This window comes from Amphiura filiformis, chromosome 6, assembly GCF_039555335.1.
Source record: "Amphiura filiformis chromosome 6, Afil_fr2py, whole genome shotgun sequence".
In the NCBI taxonomy this organism is placed as follows: Eukaryota; Metazoa; Echinodermata; class Ophiuroidea; order Amphilepidida; family Amphiuridae; genus Amphiura; species Amphiura filiformis.
This window is the reverse complement of record NC_092633.1, coordinates 53284804-53306942: the sequence shown is the minus strand read 5'-3', so window position 1 is coordinate 53306942 and position 22139 is coordinate 53284804. Positions and strand designations below refer to the sequence as shown.

Sequence of the window (22139 nt, the reverse complement as noted above, 5' to 3'; positions counted from 1 at the left end):
ATAAAAAAGAGATAATTAGAAATGTAATGGGTTTTGTTTGGAAGCAGTGGTTTAAAAACTCTGAAAAGTGCCCAAAGTTACCCCATTTTACGGTACTTTCTCCCAGGTATGCACTTTAAGTACATATCATTAGATTTATAAAGTTTGCTTAGGACTGTTAAATAAAAATGTTTTTAACAATTTGCCATAAAATTTGTATTATATCGCGAATTTCAAAAAAAAAAAAAAATCAAAATTATTTGATATCAGTAGGACATTCCTCGTATTCAGAATGCAATCTGATGTGCTCTCACGTAAACGTTGCAATATACTTATGCGAGATTCAAGGTTCAATTCTTGATATTTATATAATTTCTTCAAAACCTTTATGTCAGAGGTGCTTAATCTGATTTAAAACTACTATAATATATTAGTTTTCGTGTGCATGCTACTTCCATATAGGCATAATATGGCGGGTTTCTCATCTTTTTTCTCCTAATTAGTTCATTGCGTGAATATGCAAACGACCTCACCGCCAGAGACTTTGTCCATGTACTTAGACGGCTATCTGGTACAGGATGGTAACGAGGTTCTTCTCATAGGCTGGGAAGACTATACATTCCAGTGTGTCCATTCTGATCCAGCAGCCAGTATCTCATGGAGACTTGGAGGAACAGAGAGAACATCGGCAGCTACAAGTGACAACATGCTGACTTTGAGGAGGGTTCTTTTAGAGTGTGGTCTGGAATTACAATGCTCGCATAGTGGTTCTTTATCCGTAACTGTAACCATCAAAGTAATCGGTACGTAATTAATAAAGTAGGTAAAGATGAAATAGAGTATGCAACACTTGCCAATTTTCCCTCACAATTACCATTTTTTCTGCACGTTTGCAATTAGACGACTCGCGACTATGCCAAAGTCGATTTTGGATAAAGCGCAGTGATGGACGTATCTAGTTGAGCTCTATTGGGGGCTAATATAATTTAAGCTTGATTGCTATTGTTTTTGGAGCAATATTGTTTTTTTGTAACCCTGCAGGGCAATAATAATAATAATAATGACATTATTAACATTCATCAAACGCTGAATACAAAGGTTTCTAAGCGTTAACTACATCTTACATTACAACTAAAACTACTACAAAATGACATGAACATGATAAGCAAGAAATGTAGAGTCAATTAATTAAACAACCCTGAACAATATTAGTAAAGAATGCAACTATGGTGGTTTCCGGCCTCATGCCTTTCGGGCTTGCGGCCTTGTTGGTTTTTATTTTTAGGGACAGCCCGCCACCTACTTTATTTTTACCCGTTAATTTTCCTCATTCTTCAGGCTCTACCCGCTCTATCGGCGGCTAATTATAGTTTAAGCTTGTCCGCTAAGTTTTTGAGCAATATTGTTTTCTTACGGCCGACACCTCCACAACCTTCCCCATATCACATTTCGGTTTTTAACTTATGAAAACACTAGTTTTTATATTGGTGTGAATTAAAAATTCAGTTTTATATAGACTAATTACGAATGTGGGTTAAGTGCGATTTCGACTGATTATAAGATAGACCAGGTTGTCTTGTCCATAATAATCTGAAACTGATAGGTACCAATCATTTCGATCCAACCTGATAGTTTCTTGTCCTTCATGTCCCTGGGGACAAAAAACTCCGTGTCGTGATCAAGAAATTATCAAAACAAGTGGAATTAGGAAATCTCTATTAGAAAATAAAAGTAGGGATAGTGTTAATATCCAGGGTGAGAATTAAGGTTAGAAGTTAGGGTCAGGGTCCCTACCAGTGCTAATATATAATGTCGTTTATTCTGTAGTACCTCCTATGGAAGCTAAAATGTTATTGGAAGATCCTGAAAATGCCGAAACATTAAAAACAATTGAAAATGGCAAGCGAGCAGTACTTTCACAAGGTCAATCCTACACATTCAATTGTCAAGCTGAAGGAATTATTCCCGAAGCGGACTTCCATTGGTCACTGGATGACAACGTCGAAAAGGCAACCCTTGCTCAATCCGATGACACCCCTTGTTCGCTGACTGACAGTATGGATTCCTTCACACTGATGGCTGACTATGATGAACATCAAGAAAAGATACTCAAGTGCCGTGCTAGTAACGAAGCCGATCCGATTGGAGTGTCGGGTATTGTCATTCTTGATGTAACTGGTGAGTTTTCCCGTGGTGGTAAACGAAGTGACATTGTGCTATATTGTTTCTTCGTCTTAAAATGTTGTAGAAAAACGTCTTGAATCACACGCATTTTTATGTGTCTTAAAATGTTATGAAAAACGTCTTGAATCACCGCACTTTTATGCCACTATTGGTATATACAGGGTGTCCCATAAAAAAATTACCGGGCAAATGAGTTTGGACATAAGTCGAAAAATAGATATCAGAATCCAAAAATCTAAACAGCAACGTGTAGCCCATCTTATTCTGCATCTTATATGCCAATTTTACTGGAATCGGTCGACTGATCGCGAAGAAATGAGCGATTACATAACGCATGTGTCAATTCACTTCATTCCAAGTTTGAGATCATTCAACACAATGCGCACAAGTGGTTAAACTGTCAATGGGCTTCATATTTTGTTCTATGAAATCCTTTTCGTTCTTTTTAAACAACATGTTTCTTGCAAAGCATTTAATTTTGTTCAAATTTGAAAACCTGCACGACTTTGAAAATGAAAGCTTGCATGTAAGACGATGCTCAGTATTTGTAAATATCTTTTTTCGTTAATGTTGATATAAATGTTGCATAAATAATTACTACATAAAGAATTCCAGCTGGCTTAAAAATTTCTCACACACATTAATGTTTTCGGAATATTTCCAAGAAATTGTAATGCAAAGTTTAAATCTTTTAAAACTTCAACATTAATGTTGCGTGGTATCAAATATCACACGTAAAGCTGTTAGCACTTGATCATTTTCATCCTTGGCTCAAATGTTCTTTGTAAAGTATATTTGTATAAAGTTGGAGAGCTTCCAATTGCAGATATCAAAGTTTTCTCGGACAAACTGTTATTCAACTTCAGTGAAAGCATGAATAATATAAACCGTCGAGATAAACTTTAGGAAGCGGTGAGCGAGTATGAAAATAGTGGGCGTTGATCAAATTTGGAATGAACTGCATTGATGCGCGCATTATGCAATCGTTCATTTCTTCGGAACCAGTCAACCGAATCAAATAAAATTTTCGTATTATGCACAACAAAATATGATATGCGCTGCATTTTGGATTGTTTGATTATGATGTCTATTTCTCGACTTACGTACAATTTTATTCACTCGGTAATTTTTTATGGGACACCCTGTATTCAACTCGATAATTTTGAAGACTTGTGATGTAGTTAATTTAATTAAGTACTTTAAATAACATATTATACACTGCTAAAAAAAGTATAGTTACACTCGAAAGAGTCACCATTTGTTGCTCTGCAATCTTGTTGACAAAATTCCCAGCATTATGATTTCAATGGTAAAGGGTCGGATTTCAAAAGTTGCAGAAGTCCTTATACAAAGGATTCTGCATAGATTAATAGATACGTATCCAATTCGCTTTATTGTGCGCGCCAGTTCATTTAAATTTAAACCATTGCGCTTGTTGCATGGTTGATTAAACGATGAAAAGCCGTGACAATAAAAGAAAATGCAATCTTAAGAAGATAGCAAGTCCATAAGGCTAGACACATCAGAAGTCGTGTTCACACGGTCGGACATGAGTGAGTTATTACCGGTAATAAGCGACTTATAACCGGTAATTGTGACTTATTACCGGTAATAGGTGACTTATTACCGGTAATAGGTGACTTAAGTCCGACCGTGTGAACACTACTCTAGAGAGTGCTGTATCATTTTGAGAAAGTGGAGCAGCATTGACCAATACGAAATACCTCGTCAGAAATATGCGACGTCGCACACCGACATCGCCCGGTTAATAATTACATTATACAGGAGAGACACTAGACTATGCCATAGTCGAATTTTATTAAAAATATGTTATTATTACTCATGATGAACCCATTCCGTTGAACTCAAAATTATACTGATGTTTATTAAAATTAAAGTATTCAATAGTAAAATGGTCATAAAGAGTTATCTACCAGTGGAATCTACCAGTTTATTGATAGCGAACCCCGAAAATCCGACTATGGACTTTGAATTTTAAGCAGAACTTTACCCCGGGACTTTGCTCTCTAAAAACACACTGTCAAGCATACTTGTTTATCAGTCCATTAACCACAGCATGGTATAGTACAAGACGCGCTAGATGTTTGATGAGAGATTAACTTTCGCGTCAACACAAAAGCGCCGCAAATACCACAGATAGTTGTGTACGGTGTAGTTAATGGTAATGGCGCGGGCCCGGAAGATTTAAACCATAGCGATATATGGGCGACCAATCACAAGGCAGATCCAATTAAAGATGCATAAATTACATCATGGCCAATTTTAGTTAGGCCAGAAATTGGCCTACCTCTCCATAGAGTCCCGTGTTAAAAATCTTCACCGCAAGGCAAAGTCAGTAGTCCACTTGGGAAGCTAACAAACAGAGGGAGTGCGGTGACTGGAAAGATCAGATACAGATGTGAAAATCTATCAGTTGCACACAAATCAATATAAATCAGAGTTTTATACTTAAATGTAATAGCCAGAGTATGCAAAATGGGCAAGTGGATTACGGAGAAGTCTACAGAGACACTGAAATGAATACCCGGAATCGATACGCGTGAATGTACTATGCACGATTTGATATTCAGACGATAAATCTTTGGATACCGGGGTAGAAAATGATGAATATCTCCCGTAATTGATTTAGTCTAAAGAAGCCAGATTTTGTTCCTTGCACTTGAATATATGTGTTCAACGGATATGATAGTCGTTAGCTTGCGTCTTGAGAAAAAAACATTGCGTCTTGAACTCAAAAACTGACAACAATATTCTGATTTTATATGTGCCGAACTATAGTGCAGCATAGGCTAGCTGCACTCACTCGTGCAAGCAGTCTAAAAGCATATGACCGTTGACCTCATAATGGCGTATACATGCTCACTCACACAGAGAGAGGTCCATTACAAGGCTATTGTCAGTAGCCTTAGTCGGATGTCCCTCAGCGCATTATGCGTACTTGAGAACATTCTTGATTTCAAAATATACCAGACATTTTAACCTTTCAATCTGTTTCATCTGATTGACAGTTCCTCCGGACAATGCATACATTTCAAAAAACGGCGAATATATAGTTACTGATGAATTGCAAATTGTGACCGGGACACTGGCTACCATTACCTGTACTGCTGATAATGCAAGGCCTGCCGCAACCATTGAGTGGTTCTTAGATGGAGATAACAAAACCACATTTGCTACTACAGATATCCGCACCCATACTGATAGTGGGTTGGTGGATACTACCAGTGACCTATCGCTCACATTTACTTCAGGCTACTGCAACAAAGAATTACGATGTGTTGTAAAACATCCACAATCAGACACGGAAATAACCAAGTCAGTTTCTTTTGATGTCCTGGGTACGTACTTTTATTGTACATGATTTATTTTTTCGATGAATTTTTATAAGTTAGCTTCTCTGTTGTTTTTCACTTGTTCTTGTTTTTGTTTTTTTGCTTAGGGGTAAACTTTGACTGCCTTGCGTCGTGTAGAGTGTTGATTACTAGTATACCCTTTTGGTAATTGCATGTTTGCTTTATTCAAAATAATGAAAAAGAGACATCTTGTAAAGTTGTGTTGTTCAATGTAAATAGTGAAATTTTATACTCTAGCATCCACGGCGCTGGGTGAAGCATTTTACTCTACAATATCAATTCTGATAGTGAAAAAACAAAATAACAATATTATCCACGTTCTCTATTACTGCATTGGCAATATGAAGTATGAGGTAATAAAGTGGACATGACAAATACATCGCAGCCAGTTCCGATCAAGGTAATGGCTGGCTGTACAGACTACCTGCTTTGGTCATCATTTGACAGAGCATGGAGGTCTGAATTGAAGTCTGACTGATTAATCATCACATAAGATATTAAAACACTTCTGACAGAAGCTCCAAGTTCAAAATAACCTATGATGACACGTTGATACGTTTTGTCTTATCGATTTAATACTTTAGTATTTAGATTCCCGTTATGAATACCTTTCTACTTGAGTTGAAGATTAATGCTTTCCTACTATAATCCTGATCATTTTACCCCGGTATTTTACAGTACCTCCAAGTAAACCCATCATATCATTTGCTGATGGCAGTAAGGTCTTTACTGATGGTGAGACAGTTTCATTAACGCAGAATAAAACGTACAGCTTCAATTGCGCGTCAACTGGTGCCATCCCTGCTGCTGATTTCCAATGGTATCTTGGATCTAATGTTGAGGTAATTAAATTTATATCTTTCACTGAACCAATTAATACTTTCATTGGTCACCTGGCTGACTAATAAATTTCTGGAACACATTGTTCCGTGCATTCTTTGGAGTGCTACATGGAAGTAGACATGGATGATTTGCGACAGGAAATAGAACAGTATTTGTAAAGAAATTGCAAAACATTTACTATGAAGGCAGACGATTTGAATGAGTCTGCTTCCAAAATCAAAATGCAGTATCCACATGTATTAAACAACGCACCATTTATTTCGCAGGGTTTATTTTAAATAAGTATGCACCTAAAGTAAAACACAGTATCTTAAGGTTAGCCGAGAGTTTTTCATGCGCTTGATTTCAGGGGGGCGTAAGTTCATAACAGGAACAGCCATGCAGAAAATGAACAAGCGTACCGGGACGTAGGCCTACTTACAATAGAATATCGATCCACGGTCAAGACATGAAAAGGCTATGAAACTTGGCTTAGCTCGTGCCCGGAGCTCGGATGCCGGGGGAGGTGGCACAAGCCGTTTTCGGCAATTTTCACAAGGATTTTATAAATTTTAAAATTGATTGGGGGCACTTCGTCAAGCTACGCCCTGGAAAATGTGTTGATTTTGAATTTATAGCCTTGATATCTTTGATGAAATCAATGCTATTCCCCTGATTACAATGTAAGGGTAGGCAACAACAACAATATCAAAAAGCAATTATTTGTAAATCGAATTTGGGATGAAAATCAACAAGACAGACTTAGCAGGCCTACAAATTTCTGAATTATATAAAGTGAAAACAATCAATCACGATTCACTGCACTCAGCGAATCAATCAAATAAAACTAAAAAGAAAGGAGCAAGAAAGAATAAAGAAATAGTGAAAAGAGAAAGAAAGAGAGAGAAAGAAAATGAACGAAAAGAAAGAAAGAAAGAAAGAAATGAAAAAAAAGAAATGAAAAAAGAAAGGAGAAAGAAAAGAGGAAAGAAAGGAAGTAAAAATGAGAAAAGAGAAAAAAAAAAAGAAAATTCAGCCACACGGAGACTCGAACCCACAAAAATAGTTCATATTAGATTCCCAGTCCAACGCTCTATCCACTCGGCCACAGATCAGCTTACGCAATTGACTGTTCTCAAAGCGGATGATATAACTATAATTGGATGCAAAAATACATGATTACAATCGCGTCCGCATTATGGCTCTTAGAATAAACACGCATGTCGGCGCTGAAATATTGAACGAACTGATGGAGGAAAACCTCGTTTTTTGCAAAACTAGCTTCAATTTGGAGTGAAAATCAAATGGAATAGCAATTGACAGAATGTTGAGAAATAATGTAGGTATTCAGAATTAACGTCTCGTAATCAAGATATCACAAACCAGCTTTTTCTCAAGCAAATTCTCCAAATTTTTCCCCCAAAACGGGCTTTAAAAATTTAATCGGTAGGGGAAAGTGGGGTAATCCCGGGCACCTTTCGTTAAGGCTACACAGGTACAAGATTAAACAAAGTTCATCAGTGAAAATCATATCAATGCAAAGTAGGAGTAATGTTCTAACTAGTAACCAGTTTTTAATAACTCAACATCTATAGTTAATAAGTTATAATTAAAAAACAAAATGGACAAAAATGCTGGGGTAATGCCGGACACGGGGTAATCCCGGACACATGATTGTTGCTAAGAGGGAAAGTGGAGTAGGAAGATAATCCCCTGAATGTATTAGGTACTTCTGTGACCTCAAGCATACAACTATGGGGGCTGTTGTTGTTGTCTATATTTTCGAAATAACAAGTGTCCGGCATTACCCCATCTGTATAGAGACGCATGTGTGTCCGGGATTGCCCCTCACGGTCTCGATTAATTTTTTCAGTGCTTGTTCTAGTAATCCATTTTTAAGATACCAGAATCCATACATCCAGCTAACAATCAAGTATCAAACATAATTTTCATCCATACTTAATCTGTGTCCCTTGTCGCATTAACTGTCACCCAGCTAATAAATCACTTTTCAGATAAAAAGTCAAAAATGACAATGTCTGTTTTTTCGTAATTTTTTACAAAGAAAGACGAGACCCAAAGCGCTGGTAGTAGTACACGTGAGGTACACCTTGAGGTAGCTAATACCCTAAGGTAGTATAATAGTGCCACCCTTCTCCGTTTAGCTGCAATCGACGTGTCCGGGATTCCCCACAGTCCGGCATTACCCCACTTTCCCCTACTGTATTTGGTTCTTCCCCATGGCAACATTATTTCTTTGATCGATTTGTAATACAATACGAAAAAGAAGAAAACAATCGCTCGGTGTGGATTTATACGGAGCGCACATTTGAAAAAAACCTCATGGAACGTGTTTTTGATCTTGTGAACATGGTGGGTAAAAATGCTTTAAACGAAGGATTTTCAAATTTATTCTAATAATTTGTATATAACACACACAAAAATGTTAAGCTACATCCAATGCACCAACATTTCACTCGCTGCGATATTTGATTACTGAGAAAACTCTGTTTTAGAGAACAACTTTATACGTCTTTTATACGTTTTTTATACGTCTCTTTGTGTAACCTTAATGTAAAATCTTAACTTAATTTAAATTCAACTTAAACCCGCTTGCTGTTACTCGGGAGTGAAATCTTCAAAGGGGAACCGTACTTATTTAAAGAACAAAAATGTCAAGATGGTAATCAATTCTCGCTATTCGCAATAAGGGCGCCGCCAGCGGTTTGCGATGTAATCGTGATGTATCATGGGAAAATCGTGATGTATCATGGGAAAGGTCGACATCAAGTCCGCGCAATACAAATATTACCATGCTATTACATAGGAACACGTGACAATATTTTTTAGTTTGTCAATATAACGGTATTACACGCAAATCGATAGAAAAAAATTAATTGTGCACATTTCAAATCACATTATTAAGTATTATTGAGTATCGATTCGCGTGTAACACCTTTATTTTGACAAACTAAAAAATATTGTCACGTGTTCCTATGTAATAGCATGGTAATATTCGTATTGCGCGGACTTGATGTCGACCTTTTCCCATGATACATCACGATTACATCGCAAAATCCGCTGGCGGCGCCCTTATTGCGAATAGCGAGAATTCTGACGACAGGCCTGTCTGGCGATTCACAACACGGTGCGCCGCCAGCGGTTGCTCTTGCTTGTCCAATTTTTGACCTTCAGGGTCAGGGTCGACATCGCCGCTCTATCCACCATTGGATAATAATAATGTTTAAAACAGCTCCACGCAGGATTCAGTGTGATCAATAGAAGAAAATGGATCATCATTACATTGACATTAAAAAAACACACCATGACATTATGTTCCTGTGTTGTATTCGTATTACGCGGGCTTTGGATGTCGACATTTTCCCATTATGCACTGCGTATTTTGACCTCTCCCCAGCAAACGCTGGAGGCGCATCATATTGACCAAATTCAACCATTTCGTATGGCTTAACAGTGACGCAGTTAGGGGTTGACCCATTTTTTGGCCAAGAGCGCCCGAGAATTATTTTAAACACCAGTTAAACAATAATAGCGATATGTTGACATAATAAAACAGCAACATGCAATTAATACACTGCAATAACGGCTATTTTAGTTTTTTCATGTTGAGTTCTATTTTCGTCGACCCCTTTTATTAACCGTCTCCATTTCGCCCCCCATGTGGCACCTAGGATACGTACCCCCCCCTGCCACCCCTCCCCACGCCTGACTTTTGACACTAGAAACAATCATTAAAACAATATGTCTTTTCACATTTTTGCAAGTCAAACTTCACGTCGCCCAATGAAGAAACGAACTGCATCTCAACCAGTGGTAAATTTCAATACAATCTAACTGTGGACCACGTCAAACATCACACCGAGGTTCTGAAATGTCTGGTTAAAATGATGCTGAATCTGATGGTGTGTCCACGCGTATCGACTTGGTGGTCGATGGTAAGTTGATATGAAAGTTGACCAAAATTTCAAACCAAAGTTAAAACTACCTTTTAGTTTGATTTATATGGTTAGGGTTATGAATATAAGTCAAGGTACGGATAGGGTATTAGACTTGAAAGTAAATTAAATTAAACTTCACCACTACTTGTTTATTTTCGCTTAATACCGGGAGCGCTTTCGAGGTACCTCTTCGTCATCAGCCGATGTTGTTGGCTCTGTTATCAGCCGATGTTGTATTTCTTGGAAACGGCTAGAGACCAACCTGATCAGGTGACATCACTCTCGACGACGTCACCGAAGTCGGAAAAGTCCTGCCCTTGGTGCCGCAGGGTTTGAACAGCTTCACACAGGATCTACATGTAGTTCCAATCCTGTGTCTCGGTTAAGGCCCTTGCTTTTTGATCTGGATGGCTTCCAGGGCCCTCCTGGGGAATCTTTTGTTTCTTTCTCCAATACTTTCACGTTGTCCCAGTCTATTTAATGCGTGTTCTTACTCGCTTTTACGTGTTCTTGCACGGCCGATTTGGAGCCAGCTGCTTTCGACTTGTGTTCCGCAAGTCGCTTTTCAAGCTTCCTACTGGTCTCACCGATGTACGTGGCGTGACAATCAGAACATGCAATTTTATAGACTGTTCCCGACTGTATCAACTTATCGACCTTGTCTTTCGGCGCAACTAAGGTCTGTCGTAATGTCTGATGAGGTTTAAATGCAGTTGGAGCACCTGCTGTATTGAACGCTCTGCGTAGTCGTTCCGAGGTACCTTCAATGTAAGGCAAGGTGACAGTAAAGGCCCTACTCGTGGACTCAGACAGTTTCCTGCGCATTGGATTTATCTTTCTTGGCACGAGCACGTACGATGGTCCAGTCTCTGTATACGCAACTACTGAACGCTGACTTGATGGGCTCTAGCCTTTCCAAGAAATACATTAGAGCCAACAACATCGGCTGATGACGAGGAAGTTCCTCAAAAGCGCCCCGGTAAGCGAAAATAAACTAGTGTCAAAATTTAATTTAATTTACTTTCATTTTATTACCACTACGTATGAATCTGCAATTCTATATTATTAGACTTGGTATTTAATTTTGATACAAAAAGAATGAATCTCACGTTACTTAACTGTACAAGAACATTTTAGTGACAACTTGAATTTAAATGAAAAACAACAAACCTAAATAAAGTGCTTGTAAAGATTAAATCTTTCATCCAGGTACATGTGGTAATAAATATGAATTTGAGATGTGGATGTGAATGCGCGCGGGCGCTTTGCCGCTTTGAGACATAACATTTTTTGTTTAGCCTAATCATTCTAATAGGAGTGAGCCATGATTCCGCAAAAGAACGATTTCACTTTCTTCCATAGAAAGATGGTGGCTCGCAGTCACATTTCCTCGTTTATTCCAAAATATTATGAATGTCAAAATCATTTTTGTTCGTCATTGCTAGCTCTATTTGGATTTGAGAGAAATAAACTCACCGTATCAGAAAGCGATGCTGAAGTGATAGTGACTTTAAACCGTACTGGACCATATGATGCGAGAACATCTGCAAGTAAGTTCCCCATTAAATATATTACAATACACAGATACACCCAGGCCATCCCCCAGTACACGCACCTTCTCACTACCAACGCTACTAAAGTACTATCCTTTGTAAAACTAAATAGTGCCGCACAATTAATGTCACTTGCGGACTCACATTATTATTTTTATTTATTATTTTTTTATTACATTTTTGTTAGTTTTATTTGATTGTCACCATCACCATCACTACATTAACGATATACCGAATGTTCTTTTTGAAATCAAACAGGGCTAAGTGTGGATCCAGAGAGTACAGCTATGCCAGGGGCAGACTACAGGTCTTCCAGTTTTCTTCCCGCCACCGTTGAATTTGAGGCGGGTAAAGCGACTAGATCAGTTGTATTTTATCTAGAAGATGACGATGATTACGAATTTAATGAGAAACTTATCCTGAGCCTTGATATGCCTGATAAGGGAAAGATATTACCAGGGAAGAATCAGTTGGTTATCACTATTGAAGACAGTGAAGGTATAAATATAATTATTTCTTTATTCTTGGTTCGTTAATTTATTGGTTTTTTCTATTCTCCTTCAACTTGATTGATTTGTTCAATATTGAGTACGCCTGGCTTTATTAATAATAATAACACTAATAATAATAATAATAATAATAATAACACTAATAATAGTGGGAACACTTTTTCTTCTTCTCATTCATTTATCAAATTAATTACACTCAGGAGTTGTTTACAGCTGCTCTGCTGATGAAATTGAAGAATACGCTGGATGCAAAGACCTTGAGACGTTCTCAAAGGTACGCAACATCAATTACCTCACATATTTCAAGTTATTTGTTGAATATTTATTGAATCGCAGATTTTCCAATATAATGTCTCAAAACCATTAGACCAGCATAGTAGCAGCCCGGGGGGGGGGGGGCACTCGAATTTTTTTTTTTTGGTAGGGGTGTGCCACCGCCAGTTTCGAACTTGAGGTCTAAGGAACTGATCGGCCAGCCAAAAAGGAGGGTCTAGGGAACTGATTGGCCGGTCAAAAGGGGGGTCTTGGGAACTGATTGACTGGCCAAAAGGGGGGTCTTGGGAACTGATCGGCCGCCAAAATCTGAAAAATCTCGGAAACTAAACCCGCAGGCCAAACCAGGGTTCAATTTTGTTGCGTTTTTGCCACAGATTTTTGAAGGAATCGATTTCACTTTGAATTGTGCATTAAATTATTAATCAGGAAAATCATTAATGCAAAATAGGTCTGGTTTGGCCCATTACGATGGAAACCTCAACAAAGCAAAACAGCATTCAAATCAAAATTACTAGACCCTGTAGACCTACAATCTATGCTATTAGCCTACTGATAATTATAGCAGCATTACAAAAGCCCACCATAAAAACAAACCCACAAGAATTATTTTTTCAGTGCCGAATAGAAAAACATTTAGACTACATTGAACTGTCATGCTTATACCATGAGATGATTGAGTGAAGTGTGCAGAATTTGACAGCCATTCCACTCCCGATTTTACTAGACCAGTAGATCGTAAATTACCTTTTAATTCATTGTTTATGGAGAGCTGCAAGGATGTGTACATAATTATTAAGGTACTTTTCCTCATATTTGGCAATTTTATTCCAAAAAGAGATCTCAAAATCATTTATTTCTAGCTAAATGTTCACCAGCTGGACTCTTCATGATGCAGTCATGTCTACAGTAGAATTCATCTCGACCTTTGCAGGACTTAACCCCATTAAAAGCTATTAAACCAAGATAACACTCATTGAAACAGCTCAACTGATTAAATCGGATCTTCTCTGGTTGTGCACAAGTGACTGTTTTCATGTGCGATATCACAATAAAGCTGGTATTCATAGCTTCAGTTGGGTAACCGATTATAAAGGAAACGAAAGGAAACAATGTTATGTGTGGCTTTGTTCACGAAATCAGACAATGTCGTGCTTTTTGTAAACCAGCATTCTTGAAAATGAGCAACATAATGATTTTTGACTTAACACGGTTTAGAAATAATTTCTTCATATTTTTGGTGTTATCTGTCGTTTACATATCCTTCCTAAAACACCAAAGTACGAGTATTTCCAAACATCTAAATTTGCTAAAAATTTAGGACATGTTACAAAACTATATTGTCTAGAATTTTAGAAGAGTACTTTTAATATTGGCCGGTTATTTTTCACACAGCGACGTTAACTAGGCAATGTACTATTACCTATAACATTAACTAAAACACCAAAGTACGAATATTTCCAAACATCTAAATTAGCTAAAAATTTAGGACATGTTAAAAAACTATATTTTCTAGAACTTTAGAAGAGTACTTTTAATATTGGCCGGTTATTTTTCACACAGCGACGTTAACTAGTCATATCCCCATACTGTTAACGTAGGGCTATTTGTAAAGGTCACGCGTCAATGGGAAAGAGCACTGTGTATTGTGTATAGGAAAACGGACAGTAACTGCAGTATGTGCGATCGGCATTGCTGCAATGTTTATTTATTATCAGTCAACCAGTGTTGCCACTACTAAAGGAGCCCAAAATCCCACCCAAAGTTCACCTTATTCCTTACAATGTGTTTCAATGGGGAAGAAATTAATGGAAAATTCCCTTTGAAGTTTTTGGGCTCGCAAAAGTAGCTTTTGGGTCTGCTTTTGGGCTTGAAATAGTAGGACAGAAAACACGTCTCTCAAGATGCCGATGAGAGCGGAAATCGATGATCTGAGGGTCTATGGAACGGCTAGAAAATTTTGGGGCTTCAGAGCGGGCAAACAATGAATTCAGAGGGTCTAAGGAACGGCCAGTGGCTCTGAAAAAGGGGTCGTCGCCGCGGCACATACCCGTATAGCTGGGAAATGTGAGTGCCCCCCCCCCGGGAGTAGCAGGCTCGTAAAGTTAAAGTGATAATCAACAGATCGTATTAAACAATAGGGACTACGAGTCAAAAATTGCCAATACAAATGTTGCATGATCATCTTGGTGTTACAATAACAGGTGCCGGTAACACGTGATAATGTGAAGACGGTAGCTGATACATTGGCAGAGTTAACAGCGGGAATTCCTCCAGGCAAGGCATCACCTGGGGATGTCAGTGCTGTGGCAAGAATACTGGAGAACATCGTCAAAGTACAAGAAGGTGCCAGGGAGGTTTGTGACAATTTTGAAATAGTCTTGGAAAGAGTAGGTGTTATAAACCCCTGGGTGTCCCATATTTTCCTACTGTTGTTTGGATATTCACAATCTGTACAGATATGACCTGCGCCAAGGGTCCGGGCCAAGGGTGGCTGTCGTGAAGGTTGAAATCTGATTCTGATTTCCACTAGGTATGGAAAAAGCGTTTAATAAATTTCGCCAAGTGAATACTGTTCTCTCCCATGGAAGTAGGCCTACGGTATTTTCAATTGGCCTCGGAGAACATTTGCACAAATGATTATGATTTGCCATTTGAACAAGTAGACACGAGCAACAACCAACTACAATTTTTAACTTACTGAAACTTGTTTCTGCAAACCATTCTTAATTGATTAATTCAGTAAAATGTCTTTTATTCCAAATTTAAAGGTGTCGTTGTCATGTATTGAATCAGCGAACAACCTTATTATTGGCTTGCAACCCGCATCCAATCCGAAATCCAAAGGAAGAATTGGGAAATATGACGCCAACGTTGCTAACTCAACTTCCAGCATTGTACAGTTTTTACAAAAACAAACAATCCTTACACTTCGCGAAGAAGGATCTATACGCGTTATCCTGCCCAACATTGTCGTGGTAGGTGCGATTACATATGATAATGGTATTGGGATGGTGGTATTGGAACACATTGATGAGCCAAGTATTGAATCAACAACAACTTCGTCAATCAAGAGGTCAAGTGTTAATATGACAGTGACAGACCCCACGATGGTACGGACAAATGTCACCAGTTCTGCTGGTTCAACTGTGCAGTTTACAAATGATACAATTTCTCTCATCGATGATGTAGATGAAATATCTGATGGTGATAAACTCGGACTCATCTTTATTCCTGCTCATTTCTTTGGCCAGTCAGATTCTCCTATTAATGGTGAGTGCCGTGTTGTTGAAAGTTAAAGCTATTTTATTTGGTTACCTTTATTTTACATTCCTGATTTTGAACCTACTTCAATATCGTGATTGGCGATGAATATATCACTAACCGCATAGTCCGAGGCAAGGTTCATTATTGTCAGGGTTAGGGTCTTAGGGTTAGGGTCTTATGGTTAGGGTTAGGGTAAGGGTTAGGGGTTAGGGTTAGGGGTTAGGGTTAGGATTATATTCGTATTTATTAGTACTAATAATATACTAGTAATAGTATATTGTGTGTATGCACTTTATTCCGTAATCAATAAGTAGGCCTATCAGACATAAACAAACACCTTTCTGGCACAACGAATCATAGCACAGTCGTGTAGGCATTAGACTATGGGTACATAGATTGTGGGTTCGAACCCCAGGTAAACCGTTGTAGAATTTTAATTCTATCGATTTCTTTTTATTTTATTAAGTAAGAGGAAATAATAATGGTAATAAACTCGTGTTATATCTAGCCTCATATGCCTATAATTACATGTATGTACTATGTGTTATCGCATTGCGGCCCATTATGGTTGCAGAAAGAAATTACGCGCCCGGGACGGCAAACTTCTAGGAAGGGGACGCTCAGATTGCGGGTGACTGAGTAGCTTAACATAAATCATGTTATTAGAGAGAGACCAGGCCCGGGGATTTCAGATCCAAGAGCCACCCATACACACCACTGACTGTATTCATTCAAGGAAATCTTTTTGTAAAAAAGGGCACACTGGTCGCTGGCGTACTTAACGAGTTTATAGTCAACTAGGTTTTCAATTACGCTAGCACCATTACAATACATAATTTACCTGTGATTTCACTATGGCGTGGATAGACTGAAAATTATAATTATTTAAGGAGACCTATTTCAACCTTAGTCTGTTGAAAATAGTAGATATGTTCATCATGTATAATATAGAAAGATAACCATCTTTATCATTGATCATTTTGTTTCTCGATACACATTTTAGAGAATTCAACTAAAATGGAAGTTATTTTCATCTGCTACTCCACACCAGTACTGTTTCCAAACGAAAATAGTGATGAGTTCATCGACAGTGTTATCATATCGGCTAATGTGCGTGGCCATACAGCACCTGAAACAACCACTACAAGTAATGGACAAGCTGGTGTACGTAACAAAAGTGAGATAAAAGAAGACAAGGAATCTGGAGCGCCTGTCATAGTCGAAGTAGTCACAAGCGAACAAGCTGCTAAAGAGGTATGTTGTTCCTGTGTCAGGGCAGCGGTGTTCCCATAAACAAGATAAAGGTTCAGGACGCAAAGCTTAATCATATTCCCCATAGCTCTAGGTTAATTTGTATAAATTTGAATATGTGTAATTACAGTGTAAAAGGTTCTCGCCCTACATACCTTGGCGTTTTCTGGATTATGGAAGCATGTACATTTTATGCTCCTCTGGTTATGTTGAATTATGTTTACAATTCAAATGTTTTTCAATCTTGCAGGGAATTCGGTGCGATGAATATAGTCAACCTTGGGTTCATCACTGTGTGTTTTGGGATTTCGAATTTAACGATGGCAATGGTGGCTGGTCTACTAAAGGTTGTCGAGCCAATCGTACAAATGATGACACGGTCACATGCCACTGTGATCATTTGACCAACTTTGCTGTTCTTGCTGTGAGTGAACTTGATTAGTAGCTCTATAAAATAACCTAATATGTACTGCCAAAATGGCAATGATTTCTCACGAAATGATGGTATGTGGGCATTGTGAAATTGACGTACCGAAAATATCGGGTTTTAGCCAGGCTTTTGACACACATATAAAAATATTAAGTATTTCGGCCGAGTATTGACATGCCAAAAGTGTCAGTTTATCGGCAAGGATTTCTGACGAAAACTGGCATTTCGGTATTGTGATATTGTCATATCATGTTATGCCTTTGATCACGTGCGCATTGATTCCCGATTGTAAACGTTTTCATTTAACTTCTCGCTTGTCGTAATTTTTATATTGACATATCGGTAATGCCCAAACTCAAACTGATACTGACCAATGCTCTTGACTTGGATAGTTGATTTCAAAAGTGTTGGATTTATAGTTAAAGATGTCAAATTGGGGCGTTTCACTTTTGTTAAGGTAGACTACTGACTGAAACCATATATTGAAATGAGAACTCGGTTTCTGCGTGATGGGGCAGTATAGTGCCATTTGCGAGTCCCTTAAAACTAGTACAACAATATCAAGTCATCAGGGTCAGCAGTTACTTTCAACTTCAACTGACATTACATTCTTTTAACATATGTTGCGAATATTACAGACTTTCAAGGAGGTTCAGTTCTTCGTTTTGGATTGGATCAGTAAAATCGGATGTTATGTCACCATTGGTTGTCTGGGGATAACGCTTATAATATTCACAGTGTTTAAGTAAGTTTACGGAAGCTTAAAGAAGGGAAAAGTGAGGAGAATTGGCTGATCATTATTAGCGTAAATGCTTTGTCTCATATGTACTTTTAAACTAAATAAACCAAAGTCATTTTTACTCGCTATAACTCAAATATTCTCCGTCTATGCAGACCCACATGACAGCGTATCAGCGGGCCCGCATTGACATTCATGGGCGTTTTGGCCCGTGTGCCCGTCTTATTTCTAATATTTTTCATAGATGATAAAACAGTTGATAAGCTTTCCATTATAAGGATACACTATTCGAAATAAATGTTTTTGCTCGAATGAAATAATATAAAGATGAGAATGATGATTATTATGATGATGATTTTTTACTTTTCAGAAAACCAAGAAAGGTATGCGTCTCAAAAGCCCCAAGACAAGTACTCTTCCAGTTCTGCTTATCGCTGTTACTCCTGACCATCGCGTTTCTCGTGCTGATAGATCGCAAGTGTCCAATCCTGTCATGTGAGATTGGAGCCATCCTCCTCCATTATTTCATGCTCTCTAGTATGATGTGGATGGCGGTCCAAACAAGATATCTATACCATAAATTGGCTAGTGTACTATACATGGATTATACCTGGTTTATACCCATCGCTACTATTTTATCGTGGGGTAAGTCTAATCATTTCATTAGTCCCCCGGGATTAGTCCTAACGTCCCAGTTGCTTTTTGGCGAGTTGGGAGGAAAGAAGGAGGAAAGAAAGAAAGAAGAATTGGAGAAACAAATTTTCTCGGGTTCGGTTTTGAACCCGCGACCCTTCGGGTGCCGCGCCCGTGCACTGGCCTACCTTGCCACGGGGAAGTAGCTTGCCCGGCCAAGCTTTCCGTCGCCATATGACTGTTCGCATGATGACGCAATAGCATCACGTGGGATACCTGCTTGTGCCTAGGCTTTCTGAATTGAGGTTTTTTGATGTTTGGTACGGTTAGGGTCAAGGTAAACATATAGGAGGAAAATTTAGGTGTTATTAGCCCTAACGTCCCAGTTGCTTTTTGGCGAGGGGGAAGGAAAGAAGGAGGAAAGAAATAAAGAAGAAGAAGAGAAAACATTTTTCTCGGGTGCGGTTTTGAACCCGTGACCCATGGGGTGCCGCGCCCGTGCACTGGCCTACCTTGCCACGGGGGAGTAGCTTGTCCGGCCAAGCTTTCCGTCGCCATGACTGTTCGCATGATGACACAATAGCATCACGTGGGATACCTGCTTGTGCCTACGCTTTCTGAATTGAGGTTTTTTGATGTTTGGTACGGTTAGGGTTCAGTAGACTTGACACTTAGTTCACTATCTTACTCTAAAGCTTGTAGCCCAGTTTTGTACGCATTTTTTTCATTTTCTGACATAATTGTTCAATATCTGCGAGACAGATGATTGTCCGGCAGAATGCTGGCCGAACAAAAATGCAAATGCTATTATAGCATGCTAATAGAATGTCTTAATGTTTCTGTCATGCATGTCATGCAAAATAGATATAATAAGAACCGACGGGGAACAAATATCAAGAGAATTGGTTGCCTTACACGTATTTGTTCAATCCACACCTTGATTTATAATATTATCGCATGTAAGGAGAATCCTTCTTTTGCCCATTTAAGACAGCCTACTGGATAGACCCCTTTTAATACTACGGCCTGCGAAAAGCAATATCAGACAGGAACCAATATCACCCAGGTTAAATCTCGGGAATCGGGATAAATGCATTTTTTCTGGACAGATGGTACTTGGGTGATATAAGTTACTGGCTTTGGTATAAGGAATCTCTAGGAAATCTAGGAGAGCTTCTAGGGCTAGGTTAAAGATATCAATAATTAAATTATTTATACACGAAACACAATCAAAACATATTTTTAAGAAACCCATTTATCTTTTACAGGTGTGCCACTTATTCCAGTAGTCCCAACCATTGTACTCAATTACGAGTCTTATCAAAATGACAACTAGTAAGTAATAAAAAACGACGTACATTTCAAAGCTGAAAGTATGACATGTGCCTTTCTTTGCAGTACCCTCATTGTGTTGTGTAATTTGATACTTCTTTGTGTTATTTTTGTTTGTTGGACAATAAGGGCAGTATGAATCTGAAAGAGAAAATACAATTGTAACACAATTCTTATTAGGAATCAAATCATTCTAATAAGGAATTAATTATTGCTTAGGTCATTTAAATATTTCGGCCATATGCAGCCTTAGCGATTGCTTACTGATTGCTAATTGTTACCAGTGGAGCTCCACCCGACGGGGGATCGGTCACGGGGTTTAGCAGTTCTCTTGATATAACGCGGTGTTTTGGCATTGCCACGTTCAAAATGCCCTATAGCATGAGCCATTAATGATTCCTTATTTTAAGCAGTCAATTGCTTAAAATAAGTCATCAATGATGCCTTATTTAAACAATCGATTTCACATCTAAGCTATCAATTGCTACGCTCATTTAAATATTTTGCACATATACAGCCTTAGCGATTGTTTATTGATTATTGATAAAGCTTGGATTACTTGTAATTTGCATTCAATACTCTGTTGGAAAAAAATAAGCAATAAAAGCCTTACTGATTGCTTACGTGATTGCTTAATGATAGCTTGTTTTTTGTAAGGGATGCTCTTGATTTTTAAGATAATATGTGTATTAAACCAAAATAGATGATCAAATGAGAATGAGATACAAGTTTGTTGCCTACAAGAAGCAGACGACTGCATCATTTTACCGATATTATCCTGATTTTCCTTTCTAATTAAATTCATTACAGCTGCTTCCTAGTTCCTGGATACACTCTGTACTACGGGCTGTTTTTACCAATTGGTTTGATTATACTTCATAACTTCATTTCATTCATCATCATAATGCATCGCCTGCGTAAGGACACATTACCAAACCCCGATGAACCTGAAAGACTTGATTTTATACGTCAATTTCGACATGGCTTCTTGATGACGGTATTGATGGCTACTTCCTGGGTTTCAGCATTTCTTGCCATCGACTTGTTTGCGCGTAATTTTGTATTTTCTCTAATTTTCTGTGTTTGTAATGGTCTGCAAGGAGTGGCCGTATTGTTCTTTTGCTTCCGACAGTCTGATGTGTATAAATGTTGTAAATGTTGCAATATTAAAATAAAGGGACGTCGTTCGCTTGGAGGTAACTGGACACCGGGTTCAAATTCGCTTCATAGTAACCCAACTTACTACCCGCCATAATACAGACTTGCATCGTAGGTAATTTTAGTATTAAATAATCATACCTTCGTACAACATTGTAAATTGCTGTGATATAAATTTAATAGCTTTTAATGTTACATTATTTTCAACTCAAGAGCCTTATTCACTCTTATTATATCATTTTTATCATATTACAAGCTATGTACGTCGTGATAATACCTCAGCTCGTTGTTTGTGTATGTGTGTAATTTGAATATAAAGCAATAAATTTCCCGAGAGGACCCAATATCTGGAAAGCGCACGCTATTGCCAAGTTTGTTATACAATTCGACTGCTTAAGGGATCTAAAATGAGCGTTTATTGCGTTTCGACAGTATTTTTTGTGGGACATGAGAGCACATCAGACCTATCGAATTGCATTCTGAATACGAAGCATGTCTTTCTGATATCAAATAATTTTCATTTTTTGATCATCACAATATAATACAAATTTTATGACCAATTGTAATCATTTGATATTTTTTCAAATTTTTGATATATAACAGTCCTCGAAGTAAATTATATAAATCTAATGATATATTCTTAAAGTGTATGTAGCAGGAGGAAAAGCCGACGGTC

General features: G+C 38.1%; 1 protein-coding gene across 1 annotated transcript; it reads left to right on the top strand.

The window, feature by feature from the left end:
* Nucleotides 1–496: 496 nt before the first annotated feature.
* Nucleotides 497–21856, top strand: LOC140154604 (uncharacterized). Its single transcript, XM_072177171.1, has 15 exons — nt 497–782; nt 1807–2157; nt 5193–5522; nt 6216–6272; nt 11764–11868; nt 12130–12369; nt 12581–12654; nt 14858–15010; nt 15425–15926; nt 16924–17174; nt 17422–17595; nt 18240–18346; nt 18711–18985; nt 20242–20308; nt 21116–21856. Exons 1-15 carry the CDS (start codon nt 497–499, stop codon nt 21558–21560), a joined length of 3417 nt encoding a protein of 1138 aa, XP_072033272.1. The 3' UTR covers nt 21561–21856.
* Nucleotides 21857–22139: the final 283 nt, after the last annotated feature.